Source organism: Cicer arietinum, chromosome 1, assembly GCF_000331145.2.
Source record: "Cicer arietinum cultivar CDC Frontier isolate Library 1 chromosome 1, Cicar.CDCFrontier_v2.0, whole genome shotgun sequence".
NCBI lineage: Eukaryota > Viridiplantae > Streptophyta > Magnoliopsida > Fabales > Fabaceae > Cicer > Cicer arietinum.
This window is the reverse complement of record NC_021160.2, coordinates 11,190,531-11,203,934: the sequence shown is the minus strand read 5'-3', so window position 1 is coordinate 11,203,934 and position 13,404 is coordinate 11,190,531. Positions and strand designations below refer to the sequence as shown.

The 13,404-nt window shown below is 35.8% G+C and overlaps 1 protein-coding gene across 1 annotated transcript; it reads left to right on the top strand.

The window, feature by feature from the left end:
• The first annotated feature begins 6 nt into the window (after positions 1–6).
• LOC101494213 (adagio protein 1) lies at positions 7–12,053 on the top strand. Its single transcript, XM_004487889.4, has 2 exons — positions 7–361; positions 9,830–12,053. The coding sequence occupies exons 1-2, from the start codon at positions 132–134 to the stop codon at positions 11,436–11,438; spliced, it is 1,839 nt and encodes a 612-aa protein (XP_004487946.1). The 5' UTR covers positions 7–131; the 3' UTR covers positions 11,439–12,053.
• The last annotated feature ends 1,351 nt before the right edge of the window (positions 12,054–13,404 follow it).

The following is a 13,404-nucleotide window of genomic DNA, read 5'->3' as shown; positions in this document are numbered from 1 at the left end:
ACTCTTTCTAAACACAATTCTCATTTTCCATTCCTATTATTCCAATACGCACCGTTTCGTTCTTCCCCATGGGTTGAACTTTAACTTCAACTTCAAATCGATTTTCAATTTCGAACCTCACTGTAAATTAAATGGAGTGGGACAGCAATTCCGATCTCAGCGGTGACGAAGACGACGCCGTTTCATCCTCTTTTCTTTTAAACGACGACGTTGGACCACTTCCTTTCCCTGTTCTTCAAACGGCACCCTGTGGTTTCGTCGTTACCGATGCGATCGATCCAGACCATCCTATTATATACGTCAACGCCGTTTTTGAGATGCTTACCGGTTATCGCGCTGAAGAGGTTCTCGGTCGTAACTGGTATGTCGTTTTGTTCGTTATTATTATTATTATTATTATTATTTTTCTCAATTTTTTAATTTATTTGATTTTAGGAAAATTTATTTGCTCTTTTAGTGGTGAAGTTTAGGTTCTGTGATTTTGATTTTTTGGATTCGCATTTTTGTTTTTTTTTGTTTTTGCTATGATTGATTGAAACCCTAGGTTCCCCCTTTTCTCTGGAATTAGAAAGGTTTTGATTTCTCAAAGTCTTGAATTGTTGTCATTAGCAGTGTTGTGACCATACTTTTTGTCGCGACTAAAGTGTAGCAAAATTTGAAGAAATCACTATTGTTCCACAATTCACTATTTAGATTTAGTAAAAACTGGTGTTGTCAATTGCTGTTTGCGGAAAATAGTGGTTTGTTCGAATTCCTCTATGCTTTAGGCATTAGGTACTGCATTAGCGGCTATTTGACAACACTTTATACTAAATAACGCAATGCGGAGTAATAGTAATATGTTCAATTTCCGCTATGCTATAGCAACGTTACAGGGCAATGTGACAACACTGGTAAAAACTGTGCTGTAACGCATATTTGAACAAGCTGCTATTTTCTGCTAAGTAGGATTGACTACACTGGCCATCAGTACTGGGATTTTGATTCTGTGGGTTAGGAAGTATTTACTTTAGCTACTATTAACTAGTAAAGATTCCATGTAATAGAAAAATGTGAGAGATAGAAATGTGAATTCCACCACGTGTGTGTTTTTTTTTTTTTTTTTTGCAGAAGATTTTTCTTAAAATAGAAAGATAAGAGTGAATTCTAACTTCTACTGGAGATTTTATTTTATTTTAGTTTATGAAATTGTTGTTTATGATTTGTGATAGCTTCTGATGTGTTACATCTACAAGTGAGCAATGAGTAGTGAGAGGAAATATGGTTGTACCATTTATTACTATGCTTGACTTGTGGCTGTGTGTGATTGTTCTAAAGCTGACTGTTGAAATGTCAGTTGCTTTTGTGCTTTTGTGAGTTGTTCTTAGAGAAGTTTTGTTTGATGTTATGGTTCTTTGATAGGTGTGTTTTCTATTTTCTCTTGTTGGGAGTAATATGGTAAGAAGCAATAAGTATGAATTGTTAAAAAACTTGGAACCGGAAGTGCATATATGTGACATGAAATATGAATATGGATATAATTGCGTTCAATAGTTTGATGGTGATTTATTTCTTAAATTTTCCCATGGTGATTTATAACTCACCAACTTGACGATATATACTGATAGAAATATATGCATAAACTCTTCTGTTAACTTTGTATCATAGGAATTAAAAAAACATTTTCTATCCTAAAATCCTAGGAACTTGAGGAAACTCATAGAGCCAACAAAGAAAACCCAACAACCTAGGGAACTGATAGTTTTCATTCTAACCTCACTCCACAATATTCTTAGATCCCGCTTCTGACTTGTAATATGGTCAAAATCTTCTGTTAGACCTCTTATAAGTATTGTTATTATATTATTATTATTATTATTGTTATTATTATTATGTTGCAGATATTATATTGTTAGGCAGATGTTAGGCAACAATTATTGTATTAGGTAACAATTGTTATATTAGGCAACAATTATTATATTAGGCAGCAGTTATGTCTATAGGCATTATTGCATAAATTGTATAGATAGGAAAACTGATGGAAATGTCAGAAGGCAATTATTTGGGAATTGGATATTGGTTGGGAGAGACCAAGCTCTCAAACTCTTGGAAGGGAGAGACCCAAGACTCTTGAATTTCTTGGGAACCCATTGCGTAATTCTATTGTATCATCAATAAAGGTTGTTTATTTCCCTTAAATCTCTATGTTCGGTACCGGTTTCTATCATCATTATAAGAACTTGAGCAATCTTTATCCTTTGAGCTAGCTTTTTGAGTTGAATTAATTCGAGCCATATTTTATATGATCCATAACCTATCCTGAGATTCTATATTGACCAAGTATATCCAAATTCCTTCTTGTTAAGGACTTAAGCAATCCTCAACCTGGACGCAGTCTTCGGGTCGAGTTTGGCCAAGATTCTAATCTTTATCGACTCAGATATTACTCCAAACTCCATACAAATTGTGAATTCCTACCAAACCTTCATTGTTGCCCCAAACAGAATCAAACAACTCTTCTACTGATCATCCACTCCCACAACTTAGAGAATCTCTAGAAACAAAATGCAAAAAGCAAACCCTACACAGAAAACAAGAAAGTTAGTCATTCTCAACCTCTCAGTGATTCCCCTTACAAACAGATAAACTATAAACAGAATCAAAATTGGGTAGCACACCTAATCCATTCGATACAGAATGTCAATCCCTTTGAATCCAAGGACTGCACTGCACTAGTAAACTTCTATTCCGTTCATCCATCTTGAACAACCTTGCCCTCCAAAGCCATCCCCTACTAAAATCATCTCTTCCTTCCACTCCTTTCTTTTTTTTCTTTCAAAGTCCTCCCTTCCCCTCCACTCCAAAACTCTCAAACAAAGCCTAAATGACTACAGCTGTATCACCTTGTTATCACTATCCTTTAATCCATGCAAGCCACTGAAACTCAGATGCACACCAGCTTAGATACTATTTGCTGGAATCAGAAGAATTGTTGTCAATGGCAGAAGGCAAATTATCTGCCATATAAACAGTTAAACACGGCAATGCGGCTTTTGGTGCCGCCATCACGGACACTCCTTCACAAATTGCCTATGGCAGTTTTCCAAAATTCCGCCATGCCATGGCAGAATGGCGGCACCATGGCCGCCATTTAACAACACTGATAAGAAGTCAGAACCAAGGGGCTTGGATTGGAGGTTCTTTTACATGTTTGTAAAGGATTCTGGTGATTGCATAATGCTTGTGAGTTTGAGGTTCAGAATTTTTGCTTTTCCCCTCGAAGATGCTTGAGTAATTAGGTAAATAATTAGAAAGAGGATTTGCGATTGAGATAGGGATGAAGTGAATGAATGAGGAAATTAGTATTTGGGATTCTTTTAGGTTAGGTGATTAGCAGGTTTTGAAAGAGTATTTTGGTTTTGGGGTTAAATATTTTTTTCCCTCTAGTTAGTGGTTTGAATGGAAGGTAGGAGAAGGGTTTATGATCTCCGATTTTTGAAGTACAACAGGTAGTTGAGACGGTTACTCATAACCCACATAGGGTGGTGTATTAAGGTATTTGAAAATGACCTATAGTTTGAGGGAGTTATTTGCATTATAACTAAAAGGAAATCATGATAATTGATGTGGTGCTTATGGTTTGATATGAGACCATTAAATAAAAAGGTGTATGTTAAATGTAGGATGGGAAACAGTGGATGGTACTACTTGCACATCTTGAAACCATTTTTGGTAGTCTGTAAAAATAGTTACAGCTATTATGACAATTCTGTATGACTGTTAGAATGGGGAAGGAATGAATGTAAGAGGGTACTTGAGAAGAACGAAATTGCGTGAAAAACTTGCATCAAGAGAGTGGAGAGTTGTCGGGGAGCTCTCAAATCATTCTCTAAGAGTGCAACACACTTTTCTTTTTCTTTTTGGTTTAGGTACACCTTGAAGCAAAAATTACCTTTCTATGTGATGCACCAATCCATACACACCATGCTTGCTAGTACGGGTATCATAAGCTTACTCAATTTCTCATCCTCTAGATCATCACTGTGACTGTTGTTGTTAAGGTCCGACGGTGCTGTTTCAAGGCTTATGCCTTATACGCCGTCCTTAGTGGCGGGTCTCTTCCAACTGCCAGCATCCATTGAATCTCCATTCTCCACCAATCATTTCAGGATTATTAAGAAATATTGTGTCTAGTGGCTGGTAGTCCGAGACTGCAGTGCATGCATGATATAAGATAGTTGTGTATTTGTGCATAAAGATTGGATGGGAAGAATTTTTTTAACATATTGCTCCTCATTTATTTTTGAGGCGTTTCAGAGCTCCGTCACTATCTTCTTTGTGTCACTATCTTTTATTTATTTTAAAAAGGCTACTATTGGGACAAACAAAAAATTATAAGCCCATTATGTTATCTCATTTGATACGTAACGTAACCCTAATTTGTAACCCAGCCGCAACATACTAACAGTGCTTCCATCTCTAATTCTTCTTCTACTACGTATTCTTCTCATCTTCTTCACCTTGTGGGGTCTGGGATGGTGGTTTGTGGCACAGCAGGAGCAGACCAAAGGATTTTCACTTCACGTTTTCGAGCCTGCGTAGCGCCGCAACTAATGTAATCTGCTCCACGATATACCGCCGCAAAAGTGGTCGTGATGACACGACTCGTTTCTTCAACGCGATGTTGCGTGGGTGGTGGACACCCTCAGCCCTGCGACGCTCCTCCACGTTTGCCTTATTTGCCACTTTTAACAACATAGGTATCATGAGTTAATTGGTAATAAATATTAGTATAGAATTAATAAGTTTATCTTTATTTTAATTTTCTTTCTTACCTGGTCAGGCACTTTACTTTTTTGATTATGTAGTTGATTTTTGGTTGTTTTATGTTGAATTACTCTTGGTTGGGGCTTGAGATGAATAGTTATTGGTTTTAGTATGCCATGTATGCTTAGAGCACAACTGTTGTTCCGAATTCTAAGTTGCTACGGTTTGGTTGATTAGCATAGATGAAATATTCCATGTGTTTTATCTTGAATATTTTAGACCAACATTGGCTAAATGATGGATCTCATGAATTTTCAATTGCTTCTCTTCCTTCTTATCTATTACTTGTTATCTCTGTTAAATGTTATTGTGGTATGACATTATACAATAATCATTTCTGACAAAATTTCTCGTGTAAATGTTCTGTTGCTGTGACTATCATAGAGTATCATTTCCTAGACTAAGTTGGATTGTGACTTCACTACCAGTGAGAATTTCCTTGCCTTTATAGTTTCTGTTTGGCTTTGTCAATAGTTTTAGTGATTATGGAATTGTGTCATTCAGAGAGCTTTGTCATTTAGATTTTAGAGTCCTACTTGTCAACTGCCTGCTATTGGGCGTGTTTGTTATAAGATAAAAAAAGGTGATTCTAACTTCATATTTTTTTAACATAATAAAATTCACATATTTTTAAAAGATACCCCCTCCCTGAAAATGGTTTTTATGAGAGAACTGCTCAAAACCACTCTTTTTAAGCATTTATTTAGATTTTTTTGAAATTTTATTTCTAAATAAAGTTGTATCTAATGAAATACTTAAAAATGATTTTTTATGAGGAGTTATTCAAACCAATTTCTCATTTGAAGCTTTTGTTTTTTCAAAAGTTCTCTTTTAAAAAATTTATAACAAAGATGCAATACTTTAAAAACCATTTTAAAAAAGCTGTAACGAACAGGTCCATAGTGATACTATAGCAGCTGCGAGCACTATTTTCTACGCGGCTCATTATGGAGTCACCATTGTCATGTCCACTGCAGTGTTGGAAACTGTAATAAATCCCACCTACCTTTGGAGCCATGACTTCATAGCACACCCTTTTTGCCCACAATCAAAATGGTTGGACGTTTTTTTGGGAGATTTGCTGGGATTTCATTCAGAGAAAAAGGTTCTAAAGAAATGATACCCTTGTTCATAGTCTCTCGTGTTGGTTTGTATGAAATTGAAAACCATGGTTATCTTCGGAAACATTATTTTCTGTCTTCATTCTGTCCAAGCCAGGTTTCTTCTGGTCAGCATCTGATCTTCGCCCACCCTCCTTTTCTAAGTTTTCAATCTCATGTGCAGGTTTCTGATCATCATCTTTATCCCCTGTTGTCTTTTTTTGTTCTCCAAAATCATTTTGCTGCTTTTCAGTTAAGTCCCGTTCTTCATCTTTATCTTCTTTTGCCCTTTTTATGTTTTCTTTAGTTTCTCTACCTTTTATAAACCATATAGCCTTAAGTGCTTAATTAATTTAAGTCCTTTCTTTTGTTGCAACAAAATAGTGGGTTGTGCTTAAAATCCTCAACATTTTGATTGTTAATTAGGGATGTGTCTCTAATTATTGATGACTTTTTACTTTCGAACATTTATGCATGTATGAACTATATAACTAAATTTAAATTATCAATCTTTATTGGCCTTCTCCAATGCGCCATCCTGTTAAACAATTTTAGGGGTTAGTTGTTACACACTGCCATTTTGGATAGCTGTTTATGCAGTTTCATAGCATTGAAGTTTCTCAATTTTAATATTCTACAAAACCCATTGATAAGGTCAGAGATGCCTCCATATTTTATCCAATGTGGGAATGGGACTCTCGACATCCCCCTTAAGTCCGGGAGTAGACATCTCGAGCGTAACCTGATTGGTCTGATAGCGGGCGGCTCAATGGATCTTTTATAGACCATGATACCGTCTTAAAATTTTAATTGAGTCTAATTCATCTCTACATAATTGGCTTACAAGGTGAATGATGCCTCCACTTATAAATACTTTTTTAGGCCATATCTAATCCAAGGTGAGACTCTCAACATTTATAGTTTAGTTAATAGAAAGCATTGAAAACTTGGTACTTCAATGGTTGAGCTTTGAAATAGCGATGGTTTGTTTGTGAATTTAATCTCGATTCTTGACCAATGTGTGGACTGTTTAGGTAGGACAAATATGCAAAATTGAGTTACGGGTATTAACAATGACGATGGTTAAGCTTTTCCTCACTAGGCCGGTTAGCCACATGGATCATAGTATTCTCATAAATTGTTTGTTACTAAATTTTACAGGTGCATTTAAGAGTTTTCTCTACACATGGCTACCCCAATTGTTTTTACTAATGATAATGATTGTATTCCTGCGCCTCTTTTTGTAACAGCTTCCTTCAGTGTTACTCATGATCTTCTGACCCCATGTGAGTTGTTGCCTTCCGTGTTATTCGAACCATGTACCTGTGAGAAGTTCATGACTAACAGTTATGGCAGCCAAGTCCCATGGCCAAGTTTGAACTCAATGGAGAAGCCAGACTGTTACAAAAATCTTATGTTCTTTTGTATAATCATTTATACATTATTATATTTTCAAATAAGAACTAAGCTTGCTTCCTTATTCTTTATTGCTCGAAAGTTGGTTCCATACAACATTACATGTATTATTGTTGTAGTAAAAAAATTTCTTTGAGCTAGAGAGGTACATTCAACACTAAGATAACTCTTGAAACATTCCACAGTTTCATCCATTTAGTTTTTGTAGGTGTAGAAATTTTTTTCTGAGCTAAAGACATCCTGTCATAAATCACACTAGAAATATTCCTCCACCTTTTTTGGATTTGTGATGACATTTTCTTCTATTATCTCTCCATCATTTCATAAACTTAGCCTAGGTATTTAAAATGTGAGACTTGTATGATAAGTTCTCCAAATTTTTCCTCTAAGCTAGGGTTGTGTCTCGTCAAATACACCTGCCATATAGGCATATACCTTCTTTTGTTACCATATAAGCAGAATTTCAGTCTCACTTCAAATTTATTATTTCTCGAGTTTTGAACAGACTATAATATTTGCAAGAAGCGTGTATCAGTTTCAGTAAGCTTGTCTTCAACCAAGACTATAAGATAAAGGTTCAAAGTTGACCGTTGGTGGACACTAGCCCCAACCCCCAAACTGTCCCGTCCTGTTCTTCACCTTGTTGAGTTTTTCTCCCCGTCCTCATCTACTGTGGGAATTCTAATTGGCTAAGCTAAAAAAAGTGATATATTTTTTTAGAACAAAAAAAATTGAAATGCAAAGCTCCCTAAGGTAGCATTGTATTCTTTTTGTTCTAGCCTGGTCTATCTTCCCTTACCATATCAAGTCTTATGCCACTTCTCTACAAAGGAAAAGTTGACAAGATTTTCAAAGAATTGGAAGAGAAATGGAAAAGAGAACAATTGGATATTAAATATTCAAGGAACAGAAATCCAGAATTTTAAATTTGTTTTTACAAGAATCAATGTCTGGTTGTAATCAGTGTTTGCAAGCAACCAAAGAAAGAACAATGGGAAAAAATGTACATCAATCAGTTAACTCAATCATACATATTTTCGTAGCTTGTGTTTTTTCCCCTCTCTCCGTAGGAAACAAATCAGGAGAAGACAATGAACATTGACTATAACTTTAGAACAGAGCAGAAGACCATCTTGATTTCCCTATTAATTGTGAACATGTGGCCCCTTTGTGAATGAATGTCTTTGATTTCTTGAATGTAAATAAGCCAATTGCTTGTTTTTAGAGCCTTACCATACTGGCTCATTTCCCTCTACATGCCCGACTGACATGACCATTTAGATGCCCTCCTAGGAATTTTCTTTTCATGTAAAGGATGTTCTTGAAATATACTTTCCAGATCTTCCCAAAACTTTATCTTGTGTTGTTCTTCCATCCCTCCATATTGGTATATATGCACTAGTAGTATTGGACATTTTTTGCTTTATTGATTGACTATAGTCTCTTTAACCTGTCGCAATTTTCTTCTTCCATTACGTATTGCTATAACTTCCTCAGTTTGTCTAGGCATTTTAACTACCAACATAGTTTCTTGAGGCACATAAAAGTTTCAATTCTATTAATAATGGTTTCCACCATTTCCGTATATTTACCAGAAATAATGCGTACATTCGAAGTTTCAAAATGAATATTCTCGTGTGGTATTTATCTACCTATCCCTCTTTACTTCTATGTTGGGATTTCACTTATTATTTTCACTACACCCCAACGTAGATGCAACAGCTATTGCTCACTCATGCTTATGCGAAATGACCTTGCAGTATCATTATTGTATAATGTTATGTTATAATTACGATGAGGCGATTTTAGGTTTTTATTTCTGAATTTTGTATAATGCAACAATTTGGGGCTAGGTTGTGTCATACTAGAATGTTGATAAGAGGAGATATTTAGTGGTAATTTGTGTGGTTGTGTGAAATGTGAATCGGTTCTTTTAGAAAGAATCATTCAGAGTGGTCAACTTTTATTTTTTTCTGTTTTTCTTAATGTGTATAATATAATGAGAAAATTGATATTTATATCTGCTGGGTTTGGTATATTTTATCTTATGCTAAAGATTGAGAAGTGAACCTCTAGTTAAATGCTAAGAAATGCACATAGTTTCTCGACCTTAATTTATCTGTAGATTCATTTTCTCTTGTATTCTTACTATAAGTGTTTTTTATTTGTGTGCACATGCGAAGAAGGGCTAAATGCTGAGGTAGTTGGGGTGTTAAAACTGAATTTACTTTATTAACTCATGGCTTGTTGCTCATTGGTACTAAGGTGCATTAGCAGTTTGTGAAGGCAGAAGTCTATGTTATAATTTAGAAGTAATGTTAGTAGAATGAATAATCTGTGCAGCGCATCAAGGAAATAATGGAAAGAAAAGACGGCAAAAGAGCACTCTCTTTGCAAAAATAAGCAATGCATGTTGCCCTTTATAACATTTTGTGCTTGATTGTGTCTCTATTGTTTCGTGCTAATCCAATGTGGGTTTATTCTAATCATTTAAAAATATTTTGCAGCCGTTTCTTGCAGTGTCGAGGTCCATTCGCCAAGAGAAGACATCCATTGGTTGACTCATCAGTAATTTCAGAAATTAGAAGATGCCTTGACGAAGGAGTAGAATTTCAAGGTGAATTGCTGAACTTTAGGAAAGATGGATCTCCACTTATGAACAGATTGAGGTTGACACCTATATATGGAGAAGATGATGAGATAACTCATGTGATTGGAATCCAGTTATTCACAGAGGCAAACATTGATCTTGGTCCAGTTCCTGGTTCTACAATTAAGGAATCTGTTAAATCATCTGATCGGTTTCATTCAGTGCTTTCCTCATTGCACCCTCTTCCAATGGGGGACCGAAATGTGACTCGTGGAATTTGTGGGATTTTTCAATTGAGTGACGAGGTATTGTCTCTCAAAATACTGGCTCGCTTAACTCCAAGAGACATTGCATCGGTTAGTTCTGTTTGTAGGCGATTGTATGAGATAGCAAGAAATGAAGATCTTTGGAGAATGGTATGCCAAAATGCATGGGGTAGTGAAACTACTCGTGTTTTGGAGACTGTTCCTGGTGCAAGGAGACTTGGATGGGGTCGCCTAGCGAGGGAACTAACCACTCTTGAAGCAGCAGCATGGAGGAAACTGACTGTTGGAGGTACTGTTGAACCCTCACGCTGTAACTTCAGTGCTTGTGCAGTTGGAAACAGAGTTGTCCTATTTGGTGGTGAAGGGGTTAATATGCAACCCATGAATGATACCTTTGTATTGGATCTCAATTCTAATAATCCCGAGTGGCAACATGTCCAAGTTAGCTCTCCTCCCCCTGGTCGGTGGGGCCACACACTTTCTTGTGTAAATGGTTCTCGTTTGGTTGTATTTGGAGGCTGTGGAACACAGGGCTTACTCAATGATGTGTTTGTTCTGGACTTGGATGCAAACCCTCCGACTTGGCGTGAAATTTCTGGGTTGGCGCCTCCACTTCCAAGATCATGGCATAGCTCCTGTACTCTTGATGGTACTAAGTTGATAGTTTCTGGTGGCTGTGCTGACTCTGGAGTACTTTTGAGTGACACTTTCCTCCTTGATATGTCAATGGAAAACCCTGTCTGGAGGGAGATACCAGTGACATGGACACCGCCTTCCCGTCTGGGCCACACACTATCTGTTTATGGTGGTAGGAAAATTCTTATGTTTGGGGGTCTGGCCAAGAGTGGGCCGCTGCGTTTCCGGTCCAGTGATGTGTTCACGATGGATTTAAGTGAGGATGAACCTTGCTGGAGATGTGTAACGGGTAGTGGAATGCCTGGTGCTGGCAATCCTGGTGGCATAGCTCCTCCTCCTAGACTTGATCATGTGGCGGTTAGCCTTCCTGGTGGTAGAATTTTGATTTTCGGTGGGTCTGTTGCAGGCCTTCATTCTGCCTCCCAGCTTTACATACTTGATCCAACCGATGAGAAGCCTACATGGAGAATCCTAAATGTACCTGGACGCCCTCCGAGATTTGCCTGGGGACATAGTACATGTGTTGTTGGGGGGACAAGAGCTATTGTTCTGGGTGGTCAAACTGGGGAGGAATGGATGCTTAGCGACATGCATGAACTTTCCTTGGCAAGCTCTGTCATCTAGATCCGGTGAATAAATTGCACGCTGTAGTGAAGGGAATGCTCATGTTGTAAAGTCATTTTGAGCGGGAGTTGGCGGCAGAGGTATGTGTTGTTGGTCACTGACAATCTTGACAAACATTGCTCTGGTCAGAACGTTTGTGTATTAAGTTGTTTCGACAATGCATTTTATGGTATGATTGGTTCTGGCTCAAGAATAGCTTTTTCAATGACTGACACGATTCCTGTTTGGTGTTTTTTGAGGTTGTGTGAAACTTTGCCCTTCTGTATGCACAATGAATTGTTCTTCCTGCATAGGTTAATAGTGTCTGATAACAAGTAGGGAATATTTTAGGGTAGTTTTCCCGTGTTGTCTTGTTCTAATTGTGTAATTTGAACCATGACAACGGACAGAAAAAAAAATGCATGTTCATACATAGTAATGTAATAGGTCTTTTGGTGTATGTTTTGAAGTCTCTCCTTCCGTTTTGTGCTTTTTGAACATGAATCAGCTGACATGGTCATAATTGGGTGTACTGATTTGTCCCATTATAAACAGGTGTACAAGACAGAGATCGGTGCAGTTTGTACATATTTCTCTTAATAATAATGTGATAGATATATGGAATATGTTTACATCTGCATCAGGTTTATTATTGTTCCTTATAGTGTAATACTGCTGCGTGGTTTGTGACCATGATATACCATGATAAGTCAATAAAATTTTAGACTTTGTTTTGACAGGACATAATATTTTTTGACTGCAACAGTAGTTTAGAACTATTTACGTAAATTGATATTGAAATAATTTGATGTAAAAAGAATGAGTGGTAATTGAATTGGTATTAACAATTAGTTTGTATTTGGAGAACATTATTTTCAATTTAAATTTTGAATAATAACTTGTTTGAGGTTTGTAAAAAAAACTCGAGGTACTCTAATGAAAAACGTTTAACCAGGTCAAATTATTATTAAGTGTAAATACAGTTTTTGAGGTTTGTAAAAAAAATTTGAGGTACTCTAATAAAAAACGTTTAATCAGGTCAAATTATTGTTAAGTGTGAATACAATTTTTAAAAAATAACTTTCAAGTATAAATTACATATTTTTTTAGGCAAGATAAGATTACTTCATTTCTTCAATAATGAGAGAGAGGAAACACATGGACCTTCATCCATAGTCCTTTAAATAATTTTGAAGATTATACCATGCATCTTTATACCTAAATTTGACACTCCATCAAGGTACATGAAAATACAATTTTATCATTTAAATAATTTGTAATAAGTTTTAAAAATTTTAATTTTAAATTTTCAAAATAAGAATTACATTTGAAAATCTAGAAAGTTTCGAAAGTTTTTAAATCTATAAATTTTCAAAATAAGGAATTATATTTTAAAATTTTGAAAAGTTTCGAAATTTTTAAAAGTTTTCAAATGTGAAAAGTTTCCTCGAAATTTTTCTATTTCAGAAATTTTGAATTTTTCGAAAATTTTGAAAATTGTCGTTTAGAAATTTTGAAAACTTTTTAATATTTTGAAAGAGGTGAAAAAATGAGAAATTAAAAAAATCGTAGTTTTTATAAAAAAATAAAATTATATTTTTATATTGATTGAGGGATGATAAGTTTAGATGTGGGATGTAGGGTATTATATGGTTGTCGATGTTTCACCGCTCGATAATCTGACATTACTCATGGGCTTTTAAAGAGAGCAAATTCATAGCCTTCCTCCAATGAGAAGATCGCTATGATCCCTTGAAAGATACAAGATTCTAATATGCCTTTGCTTCCTGATTCTTTTTAATTTATTTTCAATAACTTGATAATAACTCGTGTGTCCAATACTTTGATTATAAAAGTTTGTTTCATCCTCATGAACCATGTGCATGATTTTTCAATGAAGAAAATTTTACCCTATATTACCCCTTTATCCACATGAGTTATTATCAAGTTAAAGGAAAAAATAAAAATACTCTCATATATATATATA